The 25583-nt window shown below is 36.5% G+C and overlaps 2 protein-coding genes and 2 pseudogenes across 3 annotated transcripts; 2 read left to right on the top strand and 2 right to left on the bottom strand.

Moving 5' to 3' along the window:
- Nucleotides 1-2001: 2001 nt before the first annotated feature.
- LOC143540605 (ethylene-responsive transcription factor ERF114-like) lies at nt 2002-3839 on the bottom strand. The gene is made up of 2 exons (XM_077033620.1): nt 3614-3839; nt 2002-2480 (listed from the first exon to the last, which is right to left on the bottom strand). Exons 1-2 carry the CDS (start codon nt 3837-3839, stop codon nt 2002-2004), a joined length of 705 nt encoding a protein of 234 aa, XP_076889735.1.
- Nucleotides 3840-9349: 5510 nt separating this feature from the next.
- On the top strand, nt 9350-12796 carry LOC143540624 (serine carboxypeptidase-like 45; annotated as a pseudogene). The gene is made up of 10 exons (XR_013136621.1): nt 9350-9581; nt 9724-9825; nt 9908-10015; nt 10275-10358; nt 10439-10518; nt 10862-11143; nt 11336-11460; nt 11537-11629; nt 11736-11853; nt 12625-12796. The product of XR_013136621.1 is annotated as a serine carboxypeptidase-like 45 (transcript).
- Nucleotides 12797-14088: 1292 nt separating this feature from the next.
- On the top strand, nt 14089-19927 carry LOC143540579 (dual specificity protein phosphatase PHS1-like; annotated as a pseudogene).
- A 1459-nt stretch (nt 19928-21386) lies between these two features.
- LOC143540623 (ATP-dependent Clp protease ATP-binding subunit ClpA homolog CD4B, chloroplastic-like) lies at nt 21387-25378 on the bottom strand. The gene is made up of 9 exons (XM_077033631.1): nt 24820-25378; nt 24621-24736; nt 23835-23957; nt 23580-23765; nt 23252-23467; nt 22947-23164; nt 22798-22873; nt 22636-22725; nt 21387-22568 (listed from the first exon to the last, which is right to left on the bottom strand). Exons 1-9 carry the CDS (start codon nt 25373-25375, stop codon nt 21387-21389), a joined length of 2763 nt encoding a protein of 920 aa, XP_076889746.1. The 5' UTR covers nt 25376-25378.
- Nucleotides 25379-25583: the final 205 nt, after the last annotated feature.

The following is a 25583-nucleotide window of genomic DNA, read 5'->3' as shown; positions in this document are numbered from 1 at the left end:
TAGTTGGAAAAAAAAACTTAAAATTGATAATTCTTTAACATGGTCTAAAACCAACTGTTTATAATTTCCACAACAAAAGATACAAAAGCCAGGAAACATTCTAAAACAACACGTAAAAAATGGAAATTATTTAAATGGAAAGAGATTAGTGGCAGGGGCGAAGCTCTGTGGAACCTCGGTGGCCCCGATCACTGCTGTTTTTTCGGTTATTATGATAAATTTTGTGATTTTTTCTGAAAAATTTTATGGGTATTAAGTGCGGTCACCCCCAATGTATTTTTCCAAAAAGCTACGGTCACTACTGATTATGTATATAGAAACAAGATCAAATACATTTTATTCTTAACATGAAAACAGTGAGAACCAATTTGCTGTTATTGTTAGGTTTATTTTTATAAGTGTTTGCTGTTATTTTTTGTTCGTATTTGCTAATTTTCAATTATGAGACGTTATAAGTATTTGCTTATTTGTATTTTGTTGTTATTATTAGATTTTTTCATTTGCTGGTATAAGTATTTGTTGGTATATGCTGTTATTATTTTGTTATTGATTTTGATTCTTTTGTTGTAATTTTTAGGTTTTTTTCTTTGTTATTATAAATAATTGTTTATGTAGATTGGTATTGTAGTTGATATTGTTTCTTGCGTTCTCATTTTTTTATAAATTGATATTATTTCCTACGTTCTCATGTTAAGACTAAAATGTACATGAGCATTCCCCTATATATATATATATATATATATATAATACCTCATCGTTTGATTTTTCTAATAAAACCTCGTAGATTTTATAAGACCGGCTCAACACTCTCGGAGGCCTAAAACTAAAATATTAAGGTCTGCAAGAATTATAGAATGTGAATAATATGCAATGATAATGGATATTAAGCTATTATCCTTAGCTTATAGCCCATCAATGAGCTACTCTCGAAGGGAATAAAAACCTTACTATCTTATTTTTCACATTTTTTCTGATTTGTTTTCATTTTCGTTACTTCTCTTTTTAAATGTCCAAGTTGCACCACTGAACCATTTGACGTACTTAAAAGAAGATTAAAGATGCCAAGTTTAATCCAAGCTAGTTTTATGCTTAGAGGGAAGTATTGAAAGATTAGCATAAAACTTAGATGCTATGTTTTTTTTTTATTTATATTATGGTTATGATGTTAATTAATTGTGACGTTAGTATACGGGTCAATGATAATTGAGTTTGGTGAGAGGGAGGACGATGATATATAATCAATGATAAGTTAAAGGCGTTAATATAATAATAATAATAATAATAATAATAATAATAATAATAATGAGGGGAAAGTTAACGTACAAATGAAATTAGCGTGCTAATTATGAGAATCAAGTAGAGTAATTATGTAATTACTCTATGATGCAATTACATAACTATTCTATTTGTATATATAATTACTCTATTTAATTCTCATAATTTTACGTTAATTTTATTTGTATTTGATCCAAACTAATAATAATAATAATAATATAGCATTGTGTGTGTATCTAGAGAGAATAAAAAACATGCATGACACTTCTCATTACTTGGTTTAAGACTTTAAGTTGGTACATGGCAGTTAAAAGAAAAGTAAAACAAAAAATTTAACATTGCAACTTAGCTAGGTGAATCAAGACGCACACACTTTTCTGAATTTATTTAGAACTAGGCATTTTATAGAAAATCAAGGTGTTACCAGGTGGGCATTGGAAAACAAAATGAATCTAAGTACTCCGCTATCTTTAAGAAACGGACTTCAACTAATTTTTGGTGAGGACTAGGTAAGTCCGCTTGTGCCTTTAGCATTCTTGGACGTTGAAGACAAAAAAAAGGATGGGAACCAAGGTGCCACCTCAATGCTAGTTAGTTGAAAAATAACAGACTACCTAGATTTGATTGGTTTTCCAATATCCGCCCAGAAACACTTTCATTTTCTACAAACCGCTTACTCAAAAAAAAAAAAAAAAAAAAATCTTTAATATGATAATCATGACTCCCCTAATAGTTTCTTGGATCATAATCTTGCCAATATTGCGTGGACCCATAATCAGATGAGCTACCCTGAAGATTCCTAGACGACGATGATGAATTAGATGACTGCAAAATGTTCGGATAATAATCACCCATTTGATCATTTGAACCCACAAGAAACTGTGAGTAATCAACATAATTAGGATCTACGGTGGTGTGATACGGCAGCTGAGGCTGTGGAAGTGGTTGCTGAAGGTGGTGGGGAAAGGTAGTTAGATAACCTAACTCCGTCCTCCCTGGTTGAACCCTTTCAGGGAAATTGAGCTTTGCTTTGTTACCTTTAAACCTAAGAGCGGCTTCATCATAAGCATTGGCTGCATCTTCCGCGGTCTCAAAGGTGCCGAGCCACACCGGAGCCGCCTTCTGTGGGTCACGTATCTCGGCTGCCCATTTTCCCCATGGTCGTTGCCTTACTCCTCGATAGTGTCTCCTCCTTTGGTTCACATCTGTTCATAACACGTACAATTGTGATTCACATGCACATGCATATAATAATAAACAAAAGTTACATATAAATCACATGTTTCAAATAATGAGACGAAATATATAATAAATTGAACATATGGGGTCTTCTTAGATGAGTCTAGCATGTATGTTGCACGTACAATTGTGGTCTTCTTAGCTGAGTCTAGAATATATAGTAGAATGCATGTTGCATGTGTGGATCTTGATTGTAATAAATTGGAAAATTGGAAAACAAATATGTTGACATGCACACATCACATACGTATAAATTTGAAAACACAACACAAATGTTAAACACACGTGATATGCATAAACCAAACAAAAAACACACGTGAAGTGCATGTATTATGAAGGCAAAATAAACCCAAAATGTTGCAACCATAATTATCTTAAAAAATAGGTATACTACGTATGCAAATATGCATACTTATATATAATTTGTATATTGTTATACTACATATTTGTTTGGTTCCATGTGTGTGTGAGCGCACATGCACACACACATACATATATATATATATGTGTGTATATGCTTAATTATGATGCCACATAATTGTGCTTGCAGCTAAATGCCCAATGATGAATCCTAGAGAAAATTTCACATTAGTTGAAAGAGGGTTGGTGCCAAAATTTCATATATTCTGATAGGGATTTTAACATACATACCTCTAAAAAATTTCAAAAGAGTTGGTCGGATCCCTATACTTAATAGTAAAGGTCCGTCATATGCATGTCCATGTAAATATCAACTATATTTGTTTATCATGCATGATAAATTGAAATATTTACATGTGTTGGAACTATGGAACTGTGTGTGCTATTGTATGTCTACGTATAAGAGACGGTTAGGGATTAGAGAGAGGAGCAAAAGAAAACTTTAAAAAATAAAAGAGAAACTAATTAATGAATAATTAGTTAAAGAGACAAACCGCTCAATATTCTATAAATATACATTTTCATACACCTTTTAATCTTTGAATTTAAAAAGGAAAAGTCTAGTAGTACGTATAGATTGTTCTATATATTCTCACTTTTCACAAAAGATATATGTTTTTCATTTGATCTGTTAATATGCAATGCAATGATCTAGATAAAAGAAAGTGGAAGTCTGTACCTGGTGATTGTTGAATAACTTGCGGCGGTTGATTTTGAGTAGCCGAAGACATTTGATCACCATGACTGCTGTTGTCGGTGGTGTCGTCACCGCCAATGACCTGAGAGAGGGCGGAGACTATGGCAGTCATATCCTCTTGTGACTGAGGAGAGTACACCGGAAACGTGTCGTCTTCTTCCTCCTCTTCTGTCCGAGTGGTCCTCTTACCATGTCTTCTGCGAAACATCCTTCCACTTATATTATATTCTATTATATGTGTTTGTCTGTTTATATCTATATTGAGAGAGAAAGAGATCAAATGTGACTTCTGCAACAAGAGACTTGGGAGAGTTTTGGATCTGATCAGACGAACGTCTATATATAGTGTTGCATGGTGTGAAACCTTTGAATAATATTCACGCGTTTTTAAAGCAGCTACATGCATATCTCATCTCATATATATATATATATATATATATATATATGTACGTATTTTTTAAGATATATTATATATATACCTTTAGGTTTCTTTAACAATTTGAAATTGTATATGTATATCTTTTGAAATTCTTGTTTGTTTGTAGCTTATGCATTGAATGGAAAGGAATATAGATGATTTTAAATAAATAAATATATAGTTTACTTAATCAAAAGTTATATGTTGAACTATATGCATGGGATTTAAATGAATAATACTTTAGTTAGATCGCGACTTCAAAATTTTGACATTTCTGCATGCATCGATCACCTTTTATCATTAGTTCATAGATTCAACGCATGCGCGCTATTTGAATTTCATTTATTTCAGTCTTTGTTATATTGTACTAAAAGGAACATAAAAATATGTAAGGTGTAAACAAATATTCTAAGACTTTAGTTTTATGTATAGTGCTAATTCTCTAGACATTATTACAAAATACTCAAATCGTGTTTTTTGCTTTTAGAATCAAGAAACCAGACCCCACATGATGATGACCATTGAAAAAGCCAATTTGCACAACCAACTTCTTCCACAATCCACAATTCCATATTTACAAGTCAAAAAAGCTTCGGTTTATAATGATTTTAAAAGATGAAGCATGACAATAATTGTTCCTAGTTTCCCCACCTAAAAGTCCATAGCTTCTTACCTTCTACACTCATTACAAAACACATAATTACTGTCCAATATTCAAAAACTAATGACCTTTCTATATATTATACAGTAATTCAGTCTCGTGATTCGGCCATGAGGACAATTAAATAGTTTGTAACTATTTAATTTGAATTCTTTGTGAAAATATTAAATTTGGAGTATTTATATTAGAAAGACAAAATCTTTTTGAGAAAAAGCCATTTTTTGTAAAAATAATAAGGAAAACAAAATCACAATTTACATCCTCATGCTTAGACTTTTTGCGAAAAAAAAAGACCCTAAAATTTTCACACTTAGCGTTTGTGGGTTAAGGGATTTGCTGACCCTCTAGCCACTGGAATTGATGGGATGTCTTTTCTATAAAAAATGACTATTTCTTCAAGAAAATGTGAATTTTGCCTCCTAATTGTAGTGAGGAGAACTCAACGTCGCCAACATCTGTTAAGATGTTTTAATTCCGTTGCTTCACCTAGTGTATGGGAGACATGCAAGACGTTAGTTTCAAAAACACCAAAAAGCTTTCAAATCTTTCATATAATTATATAAATCATTCATAACACACGTAAAATTTAAATGAGATGCGTGGCAGCCTTACATACCAAGATTGCATCTTTGGTTAAATCTACAAAAACAAAATTTATTTTCATCCTCGGACTCAATCTTTAAAAACTGGTATTTTTAAAGTAGGTTTGTCGGTTTAAACCAGTATTTAAAAAAAAATAAACCGGGAGTATGATGTTCTAGCAAGCCGCCCAAAATACCGGACTCTAAATACCGATTGTCTTATGAAAATCCGGTATAACCGGCCAGTACGTACCGGTTTTTAAAGTATTGCTCGGACTAAACTAACACAATGCATAGTTCAGTACCACATCACACTAAATTAAGGGTATGTTTGGTTGGAGGTAATGGAATGAAGAGTGAATGGAATGGGAGAAGGAATGGAATGGACAAGGGAATGAAATGGATCATTGCATTCTTTTGTCTTGTTTGGTTTACCTATAAGAATGAAATGAATTATTACTTTATGTTGTTTGGTATCCAAAAAAATTATAAGAATTAAATAGAAATATAAAAACACTCATATCTCAATATATTTTTTTACCAAAAAAAAAAAAAAAAAAACTACACTGGTGATGGTGGTGGTAGCTCCGGTGACGAAAATGGTGGTGGCGATGACGACGGTGGTGGGGGTGGCGGTGGTGGGGGTGGCGGTGGTTAAGCAGTGGTAGCATTGGTAGTGATGGCGATGGTAGGGTGGAGACAACGGTGGTAGTGGTCAGGCAGCGAAAATGGTGGTGGCGGTGATGGCCAAGCGGAGGCGATGACAACGGGTGCGGTGGTTACTGCAACAATGGTTGCAACAACGATGGCGGTGGTAACACTGGTTGTAAGGTGGTGGTGGTGGCGGCGGCGGCGGTAGCGCTGGTGGTGGTGGTGGTGGCGACAGTGTTGGTAGTGGCGGTCAGGTGGTGGTGGTGGTGATAGTAGTGGTACTGGTTGTTGTTGTTAAGTGGTGAAGTTGTTGAGAAAGTATGGTGAATGAGGAATGGAATGAAAAAAAAGATGGGGATGGGAATGAGTGGTTTTGATGGAATGAGATTCCATATGTAATGGATGATTCCATTCCATTAAACAACCAAACATCATATTTTCCATTCCCACGTAAATTAGAAGGCAAATTGTATATGCATGACTCAATCATGAATCATGTAACTTAATAAATAACCTTTAAATCCCATTGCTCCAAATGCATACAATATGCAAGACATTCTTTAAAGTTGGAGGACTAGTAATGCAGTTTGGCCACAAATCTTTTACAGAGAATAACCCCTCAATCAGTTTTAAGTCAAACTCAAATCCCTAATCTGTACCCTAAGGCTGAGGGGTGTGGGGGGCGCGAGAGGGGGCGCGAGTGGGGGCGCCAGCCAATAATATTGTGACGTGTGGCAGAGAGAGAAACTTGATAAGATGGGTGTTGGTAGTGATGCTCGCGCCCCGGGGCATGGTGTGGAGGGGCGCGAGCGGTTTTTTTTTATTGTTTTATAAATGTATTAAAAAAACGTATTATTAAAAAAACTCATAAATTATTTAAAAAAACACACATTAATTAAAAAAACACATTAATATCTAAAAAAAAAATTAAAGTACTAAAAAAAACATTATTCTTATTCTTCGGCTTGGTCTTCTTCGATCAACCTCTTCCGGATACGTTCCTTTTGTTTTTCCATCAGCATTTGGTCGACCGGATTTAGGTTACTGAAGTCTCTTGTAAGGAATTCCAAATCTCTCATTCTTTTTTTTTCCTTTTTGTCATTAGAGACCACCTCCATGGTTTTGTTGAATTTATTGAGGGATTCAACAAGATCGTTGATGTTTACGGCTTCCCCCTCAGCCGGTTTTTTGCCCCTGGCGTCCCTTCCCAATGGCCGCCTCCTCGGCGGTGAAGACGTTTCCTCCCCCGCAACGTTTAGGTCGAATCCAACCCGGCAATCCGACCCGGCGGAAGTGCTGTACGCTCCAGACGAACTAGTTTTAGTCCGTTTCGGCCCTACTTCCGCATCAACGTCCGGCGCCACCAGCTCAACCCACTTAGAACACCTTCTCAACCTCTCCCACACCTTTACATCGTCCCACGTCTTCACCGTCCCATACCTCCGCAGGCACTCCTGCCTCCACTCTTCGACAGTGAAATTATAAACCGCCAAATCGTCACTGCCACTTGGTCTCATACGACCGGCGTTCCTGTTGAACAGATTAGTAAACAAGCCGACAAATTTTCTGATTTCGGTCCACCGACCCGAAATCATATCGGCGTTCTGCTCTGTACTCCCAACGAGCGAATAGAACGTCTCCCTAACCTTTGTCCAAAAGACCTTGCTCTTTTGGTAGTCCGCTGCAAAATGCATAAATAAATTTGTATGTCATTTAACTTTTTTATTTAACTTTTTTATTAAAAATCATTTTTAAAAACGTTAAAACAATTACCGCAACGCCGATCCTCAGAAGTGACTATCCAAGCCCGACACAGGGCTTCCTTCTCATCCGATGACCACGGAGTGATTTTCCGTTTCGACCTTCCGGTCGAAGCCGAACCCGACCCGTCCGTTGCAATTTGTTTTTTCCGGTGGACGCGTCTTCTTTGTCCCGCAGCTTCACCTTCTGGTTCTTGTGTCTCCGGAACTACAAAGTTAGGAGACGGTTGTATGTTGGATGGTTGAAAGCCGGATGGTTGTTGCGACCCCGGATAAAACATCGCTTGGTCCGGTGCCGACCATAAATCGTCGTAACTGTAATCTGATTCTAGGTTTGGGTACCAATTTCCAGCCATGTTTTTAAAAAAAGGTTTGGAAGATGGGGTGATTTTGGGTTTTGGGTGTGGTATGTGATATTGGTATGTGATATTGGTGTTGGTTTGGGTTTGATATAGGTTGAATAGAGAGAAAAAATCGGGTTTGATATTGGTTGCAATGTATGGTATTATATAGAGTAAAAAAATCTTTTTTTTTTTAATAAAAAACGAGCCCAACGGCTCTTTTCACGCATTCCCAGACCTCTTTCACGCTCCCCCCAGCCGCTACCCCACCCGCGCCTGCCTCTTTTTTCGCGCTCGCGCCCCTTTCGCGCCCCTCTCGCGCCTCGGTGGTGTGGTCCTCGCGCCCCGGGGCGCGAGCGTCTCGCCTCTTGCGCCCTTTCTCGCGCTCCGCACCCCTCAGCCTAAGGAATATGAATCTAGCTCTGCCACAATCTGCAGTTTGTGGCATTTTCCATTATCCACCACATGTGGGTTCTTAGGTAAAGTCATGTCATTCAACATTAATCAAGAAAAAAGAACAAAACCAAATCTTGTTCAAGATTACTGTTGATATTCCTCTGCTTATTAGTTTATTGGTTTATTTCATGTCAAGAATCTTGTTGGGGATAAAAGATTGGATAAAGGAAGCAACTTTATAACATTTGGTGGTGTTTATATACTTATTTATATGGTTACATATGTTATAATAATAAAGTTATAAAATTTATAATTTACTATATATTGTAGGCAAGGCAGGCAAGAGGTTCAGAAATCACCATCATTATCTCTGTTTTTTTAACCTGTTGGGAATAGGAATAAGCCTGTAAAGCCACTTTTAGTGTGGAACATACTCTTGTTTGTTGTAACTTCTAAGGGTATAGCAAATTAAATAGTATATATTGTCCTTTTCATTTCTATAGAAAACTGATTAATCTATATGTATTAGCAAACCAACAAAAGAGGGACCAAAAGCAACTTTTCATAAAAATTCTGAGACCAATGTACAGATGGGCAGAGAATTCATCTTTCAAATAAACATCAAGTCCATGCCCACATGCTCATAGACCCCAATTCACACACTCTCACCATTTTCAGGCCTGCAAGTGAGCAAAAAAGCTTGCACCTTATAATCATTATAAAAAACAAAGCATGCACACCAAGTGTTTGTTTATACTCCCCACTGAATATATAAAAAGAATTTCATAGGCTTCATGCCCTCCACTGACCATAAACCACCACCTACAGTAGTATATATTGTTGGTTTTTCATTTTCATAAAGGGTGGTGAAATCTTTGCCTTTGGTTTGATTCTTGAAATCTTGGCCACAATGGCTGCAATGCTTCTGGTGCTTGCACTGTGTGCTTTCATGGTGGTGAATGAGGCTTCATTGGCTGAACCTGACAGGATTTTGAAGCTGCCTGGTCAACCACAAGTGGGATTTCAACAATATTCTGGTTATGTGACTGTAGATGCCAAGAAAAAAAGAGCTCTTTTTTACTACTTTGTGGAAGCTGAAGTTGATCCAGTTTCAAAGCCATTGGTTCTTTGGTTGAATGGAGGTAATTTAAAAAAAAAATAATAAAAAAGAATATTAATGCCTTTTCAAGAATGATGAAAAAAGCTTAGATTTTTATGAAAATTAGTTTCACTTTTTCATAAAGCTTACATTTTAAAGCAAATTACATAGCAATTATCTTGTAGGGCCTGGATGTTCATCACTGGGAGTTGGAGCATTTTCAGAAAATGGGCCTTTTAGGCCAAATGGTAAGGGTCTGGTGAGAAATGAGTATAGCTGGAACACAGGTAAAGTAATTATTATTATTGAAAAAGATGATACCCTTTTCAAGATTAATGAATTAATATCACATTTTCTTGAAAATTTCAGAGGCAAACATGTTGTATTTAGAGACCCCAGTTGGAGTAGGGTTCTCTTATGATTCATCAAATTCATCTGCTTATGAAGTTGTCAGTGATGCTATAACAGGTGTTTCTGGTGCTTCTACTTTCTGTGAAGTATTTGTTTAGTTAGGTTCTTTTGTGCTCTAAAAAGGTTTTTGATAAAAAGAACAAGCCCTTTTTTAGAACCTTAAAAAGGTTTTCTTTTTAATGTTTATACCTTCAAAAGTTGTTTTCTTCATCTTCTTGCCATCTAAAATGCAGAAAAAAGGGTTCTTTTTTTATTTTTCTTCTTCTTTTTCATGTTTCTAAATATTTTTATTTTATTATTATTTTTTTCTTTTTAAATTTTAAAGCTAGTGTGTTCTTGCACAAATGGTTCTTGAAATTCCCTCAATACCAGCAAAGAGATCTGTTCATAACAGGAGAAAGTTATGCAGGTAATCATTACATGTTTAATTTCTTGAATATCTTCATATTTTTTTTCATAATTTAATGCTTTTTTGGGTTATTGTACCAGGCCATTATATACCTCAACTAGCAGAACTTATGGTTATATTCAACAAAAAGCAGAAGATTTTCAATCTAAAAGGAATTGCTGTAAGTGTTTCAAGATGGAACTTAATTTCCTTTATTCTATTAAGATGTTAGCTTGGACTTTTAATATCAATGATTATTATTCAATCTGTTGAAGTTTAACAGAATTAATCAGCAAATTGTGTTACAATTCTAGAAATGGGATAAAATTGAGGGTAAATCAATCAAGAAAGTACAAGATTTGACTTAATAAAGTCAAATCAGTTAATTTTCCTGTGCTAATGTCAAAATGCTAGCTAGGATAGTCATGTTGAATATACATCCATAAAGTTTGACTTTATAAAGTCAACCTTTCAATATTGTTGTGATCATTCTAATTATTTTATGTATCGATGTAAATATGCAGCTAGGAAATCCAGTTTTGGAGTATGCTACTGATTTGAATTCTCGGGCCGAGTTTTTTTGGTCTCACGGTCTTATATCCGACTCGACATACAAATTATTCACTTCTGTATGTAACTATTCACGCTATGTGAGTGAATATTATAGAGATTCGGTTTCACCTATATGCTCGAAAGTTTATAGTGAAGTTAGCCGAGAAACGAGTAGATTTGTGGACAAATATGATGTCACTCTTGATGTTTGTATCCCATCAGTACTCTCACAATCCAAGATTATTGCTCCCCAGGTGCATACACAATTTATAAAATTGGTTTCAGTTAAAAAATTGTTTTTTTTAAATAAAAATACCAGCTTGATTTTAAAGTTTGTTTCTTGAAAAATAATCTGACTGAAAGTATATATTTTTACACACATTTTCACCACTTAACATTCATATAGAATATTATAAAGATCTTGAAATTATGTTGCTTTTTTTCAGCAAGTAACTGAGAGGGTTGATGTTTGTGTGGAAGATGAAACTGTTAACTACCTTAACCGACGTGATGTCCGTAGAGAGCTGCATGCGCGTTTGGTTGGAGTCCGAAAATGGGAAGTTTGTAGCAAGTAAGTTTCCGTATACTATTTTGCAGGCCCGCTTCAGTTATAAAATATGTTTTTAACGTGTTTGACCCGTAAACAGCATTCTAGATTATGAACTGCTCAATATCGAGATACCAACGATCAACATTGTGGGATCGCTTATCAAAGAAGGGATACGCGTTTTGGTTTATAGGTAAACATTAAACGTGAATGTTCTTGGTGTATTGAATATTTTGTGAACCAGGTGTGGATTTACTGAATTTTTGTGTAAACATGTTCTTGAATTTGATTAAATATAGCGGTGATCAAGATTCGGTAATTCCGTTAATGGGGAGCCGGGCTTTGGTCAATCGACTTGCTACTGAACTGGGACTCAAATCAACAGTACCTTACCGAGCTTGGTTCGAAGGGCAACAGGTAGCAACCCATATTTTTGGTGTCGGGTTCAACACAACCCGTATTTTTATTCGTGCCAAAAACATTAACCTAACCTACACACACTTGAAATTGTGTAACCCGAACACGTTCCGTTTAACCTGTTTATCTTGACGAGTCAAACCAGCTAGCGGGTAGCAATGAAGTTGTGAACTTCTTAATCAGGTTGGTGGACTGTGGAAAAACTGGTTAAACGGGCCATAAAAGTGTAGTGGGTTGGCTTGCTCAACTAAGCAGATCGGCAAGTCAACCTATTTAACTAGGCCCAGTTATATAGGTCAACCAGGAGTCCAGGACACGACTCGTTTAACCCATTTATCTAAACATGTCAAATGGGTTGGCAGATTGACGGGTAATTATCAAGCTGTATACTTTGTTAATCTGGTTGTGAAAAATGGGTTAAGTTGTTATTGGGTCCACATGTTTAACTAAATAGGTTGGTGGGCCAACCTGTTTAACTAGAAGGGTTGTTATACATGCCGACCTGAACATGACCATTAATTAACTAATTAATGTCAACCCAAGACATAATTATATTTGTGTCGTGTTCAGGTCAACTTGTTTAACTAGTAAGCAAGTCAACCCTTTAACAAACAGGTTACATAGGTCAACCCGAGCATGACCTGTTTTTTAAATAGGTCAGCCAAAGCCTGTTTATTTTTGTGTATGTGTTTTGGGTTATGTCAGAAATTGCGAGCCAATGCCATAAACACAATGCATAAATTTGATTTGATGAATATGATATTATCTTAGGTTGGAGGGTGGACCCAAGTGTATGGGAACATATAAACGTTTGCAACTGTACGTGGAGCGTCACACGAGGCACCATTCTCACAACCTCAAAGATCGTTGGTGTTATTTCGTTCGTTTCTAAAGGGAAATCCATTGCCAGAAACGTTTTGAGAGTTGGAAATATGAATAAGTTATAGTCCGTCTGAGTCCGGGTTTGCATTGTAAGTAAATTTTGTCATGATATCAATGGTAATCTGTAATTGAGTCAACCAACCTGTTTTTTAATTTATTTTTTTGGCTTGTGGAAGTTGAAAGAACGTACATTTGCATGATTGCTTGAATGTTGCTTGTGTAGTTTGAATACTTGTTATATTTATTTTAACGTTTCTTCTTCGCGTTGGTGGCCGCCTAACGACAGTGGTGGTGGTTCTGTTAAGATGGTGGTGATGATATTTATTTAAGAGAGAAAGCATATCGGTTTGTATGATAAAGAGAGTATCGCGTACATGCACGTTATGGACCAAGATAACTGATTTTCAAATAAAATACAAGTTACAATTTACCTCCCCGAACTAGTTCTATATAACCCTCAAGTTGCTATGCTTAAAGGAATTGCATGACTTGTAGACACAAATATACACCTTATTGCCATGCTTAATCAAAAACTACATGCTTAACACTCAAATTGAAACTTAAACTAAAACCACCTTTAAAAATTATATGAAATTAAATTAAAACCATGTATCTACACTAAAAAACACAAAATAGTTCAGTGACCATACTAACAAAATTATAGTAACACGAACCGGAAAAAATCTCACTTAATAGGCATACATAGTTCCAATTTTTAATTTGGTCATTGGGTTAAAAGCCAATGTTCAAAAAGTTTCATTTCATAGATTACAACTGATTATACGCCGGTATGGAAGTATCACAATATAGTCAAAACTTAGAATTTTCCAATTACCCACTGAAATTGGCATAACAAGATTCTAGTAACATGGTCCGGATAAAGCTTTTAAAACATACGAAAACTGAAAATATGTGATCTAACCAGTAACCCGTTAAAATCTATGGAATGGAACCAGGGCCGGGTCATAGGCCCGAACTTTTTTTTAAAATTATATATATTTTTTTGAAAAAAATATATATATGTATTCTTAATGTTCACTCAACTAATTTAAGGCTCAATTGTTTTTCCTATGACCCAAAATATTTCATGATTATCGGAGAGAGCCCTAAATTGAACTTTTATCCAAGCGATTGATTGATCATGGACTAGTTTTGGGGCCTAATATGCTTCAACAATATACTTAAGGGGTTAGAAGAAACTTATGAAAACATGAGGGTAGTTTCTGCTATTATCATCATCCCTTAAAAGGCGTATATATTATTATTATTATTCCTCCTTCCCACCGACCGTCACGTGATTAACCGAAATCAACCGTAAGTCTTTCCGGCCAGCCTGATTATTGAAATCTAACAATGGCGGCCGGCGAGACAAAGGATGACCTTTACGCTCTCTCTATTCATCAGGTGATTTATTTATTTCCCTCTCAACTTTTTAAATTCAAATTCAAATTAAAAAGGCGCGTACATTTGTTTAATTGCTTTGGATCTAGCCTAGGGTTGTACATTGCACCGTGCCCTAATATTAATTTAATTAACCTATCTGCAGAGAGACGATGATAAGGAGTTTGATTTCGGATATGATGATACTGATGCTCCTCTTCCCCTTACCGTTGCCTCTCGTGTTCGCTTACTTCATTTTCTCACATTATTCATCTCATTTTTTGCAATTAGGCCTGCAAACGAACCGAACATTAAGCCAACACTTCGTCCGGAAGTTCATTCGTTTAATAAATGAACGCACACAAACAACATATTTTGTTAATTCTTTGTTTTATAAACTCCTGCTTTAACTAACAACAAATCTACTTACTTGTGCTTCATTGACATTATCATAATAAAAGCGCCGCCAATGAGGATTATTATTATTATTATCTCAAGTGCTTAAATTTTGTCTAATGTTTTGGATTAAGAATGCTGCATTTTTTTCAACCTTAAATAGTACATGTTCGTTTGCGTTCGTGAACAAGTTCAATTCCTTAACGAGAACAATAGTTTTTTCCTTAGGTTAGCATTCATGAACCGTTCATGACCAAGTTTAATGCTAAACGAACGAGCATGAACAAGGCTTTGTTCGGTTCATTTACAGCCCTAGCTGCAATTCATGAATGTTTATGCGTAGTCTTCCCAAATTGGAGTATAATGTGTATGATGCACTGGCTGAACTGATTATTGGTTATTGGTTGGTTGATGTAGGTATTGTACATGTTGGGTCATAATGCAGCAGGCACTGCTTTTAGGTTTTCTCAATGGTTGGAGTTAGTTAGGAAACGGAGCGCTAGATATAAGTCGTCTGGATTCCCTCGCCACCCTCAAAGACTTGATACCATGCTCTTAAGGTTATTTTTTATTTTCTTTTTCTTATTTTCTTGTGTAAACGTTTATAATAGGAATTTTGATTGCTTAGTTTTGTAATTGTGATTATTGCTGTACAGTGCAGCAGGGGATTTGAGTTTGGATTTAAAAAAGCTTCCGTCTTTTGAGCAAGTTACAGAAATTATCTTATGGGAAAAACTCGGTAAGGCTTCAATGTTGAACATCGAGTCAAGCTCGTTTTCATGGAGCATGCTTTCTTCACTTCACCGTACTGAACAAAGCAGCAGTAATGAACATTCTGAGGATGATATGAATAAAGCGTTAGAAGTATGTGTTTCTTCAGTGATATGAAATTCGGGTCTTAAAATTTACTGTTTGTAACTTAGCGTTTTGATCAAGTACAGGTAACAGTAAATTCAGGTGGAGTTGTATTCTTTGTGCTGTTTAACCATAATGAAAGCGGCGACTTTGTCCCTAAAGAATCAGCAGCTGTTATCAAATTTGCGTCTTCTAGAATGGCTACACAGTCGGAACGACTCGGTTATGAGTTTGCAAAATGGCTTGGTGTTAGAACTCCACAAGTTATTATAGTTTCTTGACTTTTTTTTACCAGATTTAGATTTATCGTTTGTGAAAATGTGAAAAAAATGTTACTGCGTTGTAACGTGTGCAGGCTAGAGTGATTCACAATTGTAGTCCTGAGTGGTTAGAAATCAAGGAAGCTGCAGAAAGAGCAAGAGAGGCTGCAGTTTCTGATGGAGATGAAGTTGGTGAAGTTACTTGCTCAGAACTTCTAGAAGCTCTTGAACTCAGCCGATGCCTTTTCTTGATGAAGTATGGTTTTGTCTTTTACTACTGTTCGTGTTCATTCGTTTAAATTCAACTGAACACGAGCAATTAAACGAATGGGGTTTTCTTGTTTGTGTTCGTTTGTTAAGAAAATGAGTGTGTGCTCGTTTGTAATAGAATTAACGAACGATTCACGAACATAAATGAGCACACATATATGAACAAACATAACCAAGCGAACGCCTATTTAAATAAAATGTGAACTCAATCCACCGGGCCTAAAAAGTAATAAAACTAGACTAAATTGTAGTGGTCCTAAAAAGTTTAACTGAATGTATAGACGAACGTAAACGAACAAACTTAAACACAATTAAACGAACAAACATCAACTAGCGTAAATGAACATAAATAAACAGATGTTCACTAACATAAGTGAACGGACAAGAAATGTGTTCATGTGTGTTCGCTTAACTAAAATGAACTTCACAAACTGTTTACTAAATGTTCGGTTTGGTTTGTTTACAGTTATGTGCATGGATCTCCCCTTTTGGAAAACTCAAGTGCATTCCAAACACAAGAAGCTGCAGAAAAGACGGTGGCTGCCCTTGGCAGAATCTCAATGTTGGATCTCGTTATCAGAAACGAAGACCGGTTTCAGTGTCGATATCTGAGGTGGCGTGGTAACTCTGCAAACTTATTATTAGCAGACAAAATGGCGCCTGCAAATAGAGACGCATTAGAAGAAGCTTTCGATTCTGCTATTAATAGATATAGGCCAAGGGTAATTCGGGCACTTCAAAAAGAAAGAAGATCAACTTCAGGAGATATGAGAATAAGTACCGATGATTCAAATTTATCATCAAAAACCTTTCATCTTTCTGATGAAAAAACTTTAAAAAGACAAGTTACAATGGATCCGATACTAACCGATTTTGATATTGTGGCTATTGACTCTGGTGTCCCTCGCCGACCGCCAGCTGGAAAGCGTTTACACGATCAAGAAAACTATCCTAAACTGGTTGAACTCCTTATCAACTGTCCTGAATACGCATCGCATTTGTTGCATGAAATAACTATCGGGAAATTAGGATTCCCTTAAGAAGCTTCTGAAACTTCTGGAAACAATTCGCCTTTCATTAAAGATATGATCTCGGTTATTCATGAATTTAGAAGCGGGTTTCGTGCAGCTCTAATGGATTTACAGGGTTTTCATATCCTTTTACTCACACTTCACCAAAAGCTGGATACTTTGTTGAGGATTTTTATGAATATTATTGATAAATCATCGAGTGGTGATTTTGATAAAGATGATTTGATGATACTTGAGTCACATACACAATCACAGTCTGCACCGTGTGTTTCTCCTCAAAGTAAGGGTGGTCAGGCAGATTCAAATGATAGTGATTTACAGAAAACAGCTCAAAAAGCATCATGCTTGGGATCTAAAGAGAATCTAGACTCGGTTTCTCCATTATCACGGGATTCGTCTTCACATGGAAAGTCTAATAAGGCGAATGCAGAACCGTTACGTCCTGTGTGCATCAGCTCAAAGCTGCGTGATTTCCACAAATATGCTAAGGTTTGCTTATAGCGTTATGTTTAACTTCTAACAAGTCAAACATGTCAAATTATAGGTGGTAATTTATGTCAAAGTTTGACCTTAACTCAGACATATATAACCTGAGTTATCTAATTCGGTTAGGTAACAGATTGTAAATGGGTTATAAACGAGTTTGCGGGTATATTTATGACCTTTTGAATTTACATTGTAATTTTAAATGGGTCGGTCATGTCAACTCGAACCTGAACGAACATGAATGGGGGCATGATCATGTTCGCCTGTAAACGAACTGAACGAACATGAATGGGGGCATGATCATGTTCGCTCATATATCTTTAACCAAACACGAACACAAACAATTAACTGAACGAACTTTTATGTTCATGTCGAACTTCCTGCCAAACAGTTCACTGAAAGTGTAGTTCGTTTACAGGCCTGGCCCCAACGATAATCCCTGTCATGTTTTTGTCCAGTCAGGAGTTACCATTCCTTGGTAAAATTTTAAAATATTGTTAAGATAACATATCATCTTTGATACAAATTAGTTATCCATTTATCTTTCTCAGGTAGATGCTGAACTAAATAAAGAACTAGAACAATGGAACGAATTGCTAAAACGCGAAGCCATAAAGCTATGTCAAGAAAATAATTTCAACTCAGGGTATTTTGAGAGCACCGAGAGTAACTATGTTGTCGATGCTTATGAATTGAAGGTAATTTATCCAAATTATGAAAGCATTATCTCCTTAGTCCTTAATACCAAGTTACCACGTTATTTACAATTTACTTGTGATTGTTTAATTTACAGCTTAGGCTTGAACATATCCTTGAGAGAATATCAATAATATCCGATGCTGGAAATACAGAAAAACCATCAATGATTACAAGTAACTTATTTATTGGTGGAGTGTTAGCTGCAAGATCGGTTTACACATTGCAACATATAGGGATTACACATATATTGTGTTTGTGTTCTAATGAAGTTGGACAATCTGAATCTCAACGGACCGACTTGTTTGAGTATTTAAATTTTTCTGTAAGTTATATATCCTTTATTTGTTTTATATAAATCTTTTTGAGGTTGCAAAATGAGCATGGCCTGAACGGGTAGGCCTGTAAACTAATCGAAAGTTTAATATGTTTGTTTCTTTAATAAAGGAACGAACATGAACACATGTCTCGTTTCTTTAATGCGTTCGTTCATTTAAATTCGTTTATTTTTGTTTGTTTGTTTACATTCATTTATGTTTGTGAGTTTACATTTGTTTAAGTTTGTTTGTTAATATATTCATTAAATCCTTTTGGTATATTAAACTTAATAGTTTTTACGACTTCTTCGGCCAACACATTGTTCTTCACATTAGTTATAACTAGTTTTAGCCCAGTTATGCTTGTTAATTTGCGTTCATTTGTAAACCTTTCATTTGTTAATTTACGTTCGTATACCTTTCATTTATGCTATTAATAAACGAACATAAACGAGCAAACCATGTTTGTTAGTTGTCCGTGTGCGATCGTTTGTTCAGTTAAAGTTAAACGGACGAACACGAACCTCCCTTTGTGTATGCGTGGTTCATTGTAAAAGTCAAATAAGGTTTGGTTGACCAAAATCACTCTTTGTCCAGAGTCACTATTGTAAAAGTCAAATCAGGTTCGGTTGACCAAACTAACTTTTTGTCCAAAGTTTTAAATTTCATTGGCATTGTTATACTACCATATATAATTTCTAACAAATATACTATTTCAGTAATAATCTATTTTTTTAGATTAAATGATTTAGGAGATTATGTGCATTAAATGTACATTATGGGCTACTTTCAGCCTGTTTGGCACGTTTTTCCAGCTAATCTCTTTTTCATTTTACCTGTTTGACCCGTTAGAGATTTAACACATTGGAATCAGCCCATTAAGATTTTTGTTATGATTAACAGATTGGCGATGAAGAAGATTCAAACATCAGCGAAATTTTTGAAGACACGCATCAATTCATTGATGGTGTTGAACAAAAAGGCGGTAAGGTTTTGGTTCATTGCTTTGAAGGGAGAAGCAGGAGTGCAACAATTGTTCTCTCTTACTTAATGATGAGGAAGTAAGTAAAATTACTAATTTACCCCTTGTTTTAACCTTCTTTGACATACTTTTACTAATATAACATTATTCATTATTTATGGTTGTGGCTATTTGTGAAGGAATTTTACATTGCTGAAAGCATGGAATATTCTAAGAAGAGTACATAGGCGAGCGCATCCGAATGATGGATTTGCAAGGGCACTTTTGGAATTAGACAAGAAGTTGCATGGGAAGGCTTCAATGGAGTGGCAACAAAAAAAGCCCGCGATGAGGGTGTGCCAGATATGTGGGAAGAACGCAGGCTTAAGCAGCAACGCGTTGAAGCTTCACTTACAAAAAGCGCATAAGAAGTTGTCATCAGGGAGTATAGATAGTGCCATGACTATGGAGATACAAAAGGTTTTAGAGGCACTCAGTATTGCACAGAGACAATCTCTTTCTAGTGATTTAACTGAATGATAATGTATAAATACAATGTTGTATCAGTATATGCCATTGGTAAATAGAATAATAATGTTGTAAAATGCAATGTTTTTATAAACAAAAATCGCATAAAAATACTTTGCATATGAGATTAAGAGTCTATTCTTATTAGTTAGTAAACTATATTAAGAGTTAGCGACCCTAGTTTTCACTTGTTTTCTGTCTTTTAACCTCACCTTTACTTGATTTCATTGGTTCGTACTATAATGTTGATATCTTGCAATTTATTTATTACTAGGTGCTCACAGTTACCAAAAAAGATCACATATAGAATCAGCTAATAGATCACGCATGGTAAAAACTCTTCACTCCTATGCGTTTTGCGCCACATGGCGTCTAGTAAGCTTTTTAGAGTTTTGCAAAAAGTGACTAGGTGAAAAGTTAAAACTCTACTCAAAACTATCTAACAACTAGTGTTTTAAAAACCGGTTTAAACCGGCCGGTTGAACCGGATTTCGGTGAGTAGCCCGGTATTTTGTACCCGGTATATTTGAGCGGTTTTATGGAACATCAACCGGCTGGTTTTTATAAAAAACCGGTTTAAAAGCCTGCTAGATTTTTTATGTTTCATGCCCATTTTTTTATTTATGTTACTTATTTCATGTAATTTTTGTATATTATGATTATAGGTAACTAAAATTTCATATTTATATCGTGGGAAATGAAAGTACTTATACTCTTGTTGATGAGGATGGCGATGAGAGTGAATTTCCTCTTTTAAGTGATCGTGAACTCAAGGCATGCAACACTCCGATGACATAAATCTATTGTGCACATTTATTTTAAAAGAACTTTGTTTGAAAATCAAGTGCTTTTATATTATTTATTGAACATGAATTAACTTTTAAATGATATTTTATTATGCAGTCATCTTCATCTTCATTCCCTTCCTGATGTTCCCTTGTAACCTAACTATATATATCATGTTATAAAGCTCTAGCCTTACCTCATCTTCATCTTCATCTTCATTCCCTTCCTGATGTTCCCGCTGCATGCCTATAAAGATGAAGAGGGGAGGGAGAGAACGATGGGAAGCAGGGGCCTAAAGAGATTCTTCGCTTCTCCAACGTTGTGTACACAATGTTTACCCCCAAAGCGCACGGTGGTGTTCCCACTTGTAAAATAAATATGATGCAACATCTTGTTAAGTTGGCTTCTTGATGACTTGCCAGCCCATATGTATTTTTAAGAATATGTGGCATTCATTGACAGTAAACTAAAATTAAAAACATTGTTGAATGGACAGTAGTTGTGTAAAATTTTGATGCATTTAAGTAATGTTTTCTAAGTTTAATGGACAGTTTATCTTTTGTTATGTGCCAAAGTAACTTCAACACGTAACTAAATTACTCAATCGAATGACAAATGAAAACAAAAAATGTCCGAAAACCCCAATACCCCGACCAATGTAAAATGACCAAAATACCCCTTTCGTCTACACTACAATCGGCTCGGCTAACGCCTCTGGCGGAGCACCACCAGCAGCATTCAAAACCGTCACATTACCATCCGAATCAACATCCACAATCACCGAATCGCCCTCCTTAATCTCGCGTGCAAGCATCTTCTCGGCCATGCTATCCTCCAAAAGCCTCATTATAGCCCTCCTTAATGGCCTTGCACCATAACTAGGGTTATACCCTTCTTCAACCACCCTATCTCTAAATCTCTCAGTCACTTGAAGCTCTATTTCTTTACCCTTTAGCCTTTCAAATACTTCCTTTAACATAATATCAGCTATCTCTTTGACTTCCAATTTAGTCAACTGTCTAAATACTATCATATCATCCAATCTGTTTAAAAACTCGGGCCTAAAATACTGTTTCAGTTCTTCGGTTACTAAACTTTTGATTCGGTTATAGCTACTGTCTTTCTCGTCATAATCGAGGTCAAATCCGACTCTCCTACCGCCTTTTTCAATAACACTGCCTCCGACATTCGATGTCATGATTAAAAGCGTGTTCTTAAAGTCAACGGTCCGACCTTTGCTATCAGTCAACCGTCCGTCTTCGAGAATTTGAAGCATCATGTTAAACACATCGGGGTGAGCTTTTTCGATTTCGTCGAATAGGACAAGTGTGTACGGGCGACGGCGGACCGCCTCAGTCAACTGACCGCCTTCGGAATAACCAACGTAACCGGGTGGTGAGCCGATGAGTTTTGAAACCGTGTGTCGTTCCATGAACTCACTCATGTCGAGTCGGATCATGGCTTCTTCAGACCCAAAGTAGCATGTGGCTAGTGATTTGGCAAGCTCAGATTTCCCGACACCCGTGGGACCTGAGAATATGAAGCTGGCGATGGGGCGGTTAGGATTTTTGAGACCGACACGGGCTCGGCGGATGGCTCGGCTAATGCCTTTGACTGCTTCGTCTTGACCGATGACGCGCGTGTGAAGGGTGTCTTCCATTTTGAGGAGGCGGTTTGACTCGTCACTACTGACTTTCTCCACGGGTATTCCAGTCCACGTGGCGACAATATATTGGATGTCGGATTCTGTCACTGTGGGTCCCTCGTCACCCGCTTCAACCTCGGCTTTACTCATTTCTTTGTTTTTATCAATTAGAGTTGATATCTGAAGCTTGAGATCCATTTCTCTATCTCTAAGCTCCCCCGCCTGGTCAAAAGTCAAAGTTAAGGTCAAAGACAAACATATGAATTAAGTCAATGAAGAGAAGAATTACCTTTTCAAAGTCCTGACCACGGACCGCTTTGTTTTTCTCTTTTGTTATCTGTCTAAGCTCTTTCTCAAGATCTTTAGCTTCCTCAGGTAACTAGCCACACAAGCGGGTCGTAAACGTGTCAAAACGGATCGTAAACAGATCAATATATATACAAAAATGTACCTGTGCATGGCGAAGTCTAACACGAGATCCGGCTTCATCGATCAAATCGATTGCTTTATCAGGAAGAAAACGATCACTACAGCATACAGCATAACTCATCAAACATTGGGAAAAGTGATCTTATAATATAGATAAAAAGATTAAAATACCTTATATATTGATGTGATAGCTCGGCAGCAGCAACTACAGCCTCATCAGTATACCGAAGCTTATGATGAATTTCATATCTTTCTCTAAGCCCTCTTAAAATCTGTATTGCTTCATCAACAGATGGCTCGGGCACCTTAACGGGCTGGAATCGTCTTTCTAATGCTGGATCTTTTTCAATATGCTTACGGTATTCGTCAAGTGTTGTAGCCCCAATGCACTGTCACATAACACATTAACACACATCAATTAATAAACTTCTTTTACAAAAAAAATAATAAATTACAATAATAATATTACTGGTTACCTGCAATTCACCTCTAGCAAGAGCGGGTTTTAATATATTAGCAGCGTCAATAGCTCCTTCTGCAGCACCGGCTCCAATAAGAGTATGAACCTCATCAATAAAAAGAATAATATCATCACTTTGTTTTATTTCTTCCATTAACTTTTTTAATCTTTCTTCAAACTCCCCTCGATACTTTGTGCCAGCAACAAGCAGACCCATATCTAGGGTTATCACCTGAATACATTACAAAACAAAAAAATGAAACTTGTTTTGACCCATTACCGACCCGCCCATCTTGCCACTTGTAAAGTTTCTAGAATGTCATGAAGTCAAGTAGTCAACTCACCTTCTTCCCCTCTATGGTTTCAGGGACATCACCATTTGCGATTCTTTGAGCAAGGCCTTCTGCAATGGCGGTTTTCCCGACACCCGGCTCACCAATAAGGCACGGGTTATTCTTGGTTCGGCGGCCCAAAATCTGTGTGACCCGTTCAATTTGTGGCTGCCTTCCAACCACCGGATCCAACTTACCCTATAAATGAAAAAAAAGTGATTTAAATAACATTAATAAACATCATCAAGAAACCATTATGCAACATACCTCCTCAGCTAGCTTTGTTAAGTTTGTTCCATACTCCTCAAGTGTCGGCATCTTGCTGCCAGAGGTCCCGCCACCAACACCCGCACCAACTGCTTCTGCATTGTCACCAACCATTCGAATCACCTACTCGTGAAATTGAAAAAGTAATGAGCAAATTAGAATAAAGATAACACGTGGGGTTGGAACTTTGAAAATGTAAATGTGACTGGAATATCTACATGCTAGGCCTGTAAATGAACCAAACATCAACCGTTCGTGAATTGTTCAACGGGAAGTTGGCTAATTTAAAAAACAAAACAAAACAAAAACAAAAGTTCATGAACAATTTTGTTCAGCTCAATCGTTCATTCATTTATGCTCGTGAACGCTCAATCGTTCATTTATGTTTGTTTAAGCTGGTTTGTTTACATTCATTTATATCCATTAGTCTAAATTTGCTAAGTTCATTAGTTTACGCTCATTAATATATACACTGCTGTTCACGTTTACTTTTAACTGGTTTGACCTCACTACCTCAGATATGTCTATTTATCTAAGTTCAGGCATGTTCGTTCGTTTACGTTTGCGAACCATTTGTTAACAACGAACGAACACAAACACGTTCACTTCGTTTGTTTAATTGCCCACGTTCATAATTTGTTCGCTTAAAGTTAAACGAACGAATACCAACATGCTTTGTTCTTGTTCGTTCAGTTTGTTTACAGGTCTTCTATGGGCTATATACTAATAAACCCTAACAATAACATACTAGTAACTATAGCTAACAAATAACAACAATAGGCTTGCCTGAGTGCGAATGTTACTAGGGTCAGCCCCCAAATTCTCCAAAACACGAGCTGCAACACCCTCACCCTCTCGAAGCAAACCGAGTAGCAAATGCTCTGATCCAATATAATTGTGACCTAAAAACATTTCCATAATAAAATTAAATAACTGTTAATGAAGATAAATCTGATAAAAAATTTATTAAAAAAGTTGAAAATACCAAGTAGACGGGCTTCTTCCAACGAGAGTTCCAAAACACGTTTAGCTCGAGGCGTAAACGGGATCTCAACGGCAACAAAACCACTACCCCTACCAATAATTTTCTCAACTTCCACACGGGCGTCTTTCAAACTAATCCCCAAAGATTTCAAAACCTTAGCAGCAATTCCGGTTCCTTCCCCAATAAGCCCTAAAAATATCTGCTCGGTGCCAACAAAATTGTGACCTAACCGACGTGCTTCCTCCTGCGCAAGCATAATTACCTTTATAGCCTTCTCCGTAAACCGCTCAAACATCGCTTTCGGAACAACACGTGTTGCGACCCGTTTCGACAGAACAGACGTTGCTAGCGAAACCCTGGAATGAAAATCTTGACCCGTTTTCATAATATTATCCAACGAATTCAGCCCGCGGAGCCCTGAAAAGGTCCTGATTCTCATCGGTGCATATGAACATGACATCATTTTAACAACTCTTTTAGCCTTCCCGGTTTTATAAACCTTTGTTTCGTGGTCAACCGACGCGAAACAAGCGGCATGAATTAGTGATCCAGCCATAGCTGCAACCAAAATAATAATAATAATAATAAGGTATATTTGCAGCAGCACTACTATTGACTAAGTCAAACATGAAATGAATTACAGGTTATGGGTTCTGGGTTTACAGCCAATTTGCATAAAACCATCAGATAATGAATCAAATGACAGGTAGCAAGATATGAACATAAGAAATGAATATCTGTTGGTACAAGAAAACGATTAAAGT

Source organism: Bidens hawaiensis, unplaced genomic scaffold (assembly GCF_021521415.1).
Source record: "Bidens hawaiensis isolate Kalapana, Puna unplaced genomic scaffold, B.hawaiensis_p1.1 tig00012283_1, whole genome shotgun sequence".
Taxonomy (NCBI): Eukaryota; Viridiplantae; Streptophyta; class Magnoliopsida; order Asterales; family Asteraceae; genus Bidens; species Bidens hawaiensis.
The sequence above is the reverse complement of the archived record's forward strand: the minus strand, read 5'-3'. Positions and strand labels throughout refer to the sequence as shown.

Excerpts from the sequence above, each read along its gene's own strand:
- LOC143540605 (XM_077033620.1), bottom strand. The coding sequence starts at position 3,839 with ATGTTTCGCAGAAGACATGGTAAGAGGACCACTCGGACAGAAGAGGAG. Across the intron at positions 2,481-3,613 it reads AGTTATTCAACAATCACCAG|ATGTGAACCAAAGGAGGAGA; the intron begins GTACAGACTTCC and ends TGTTATGAACAG.
- LOC143540623 (XM_077033631.1), bottom strand. The coding sequence starts at position 25,375 with ATGGCTGGATCACTAATTCATGCCGCTTGTTTCGCGTCGGTTGACCAC. Across the intron at positions 23,766-23,834 it reads TAACAAAGCTAGCTGAGGAG|GGTAAGTTGGATCCGGTGGT; the intron begins GTATGTTGCATA and ends TTTCATTTATAG. Across the intron at positions 22,726-22,797 it reads TTAGACTTCGCCATGCACAG|TTACCTGAGGAAGCTAAAGA; the intron begins GTACATTTTTGT and ends TTGTGTGGCTAG.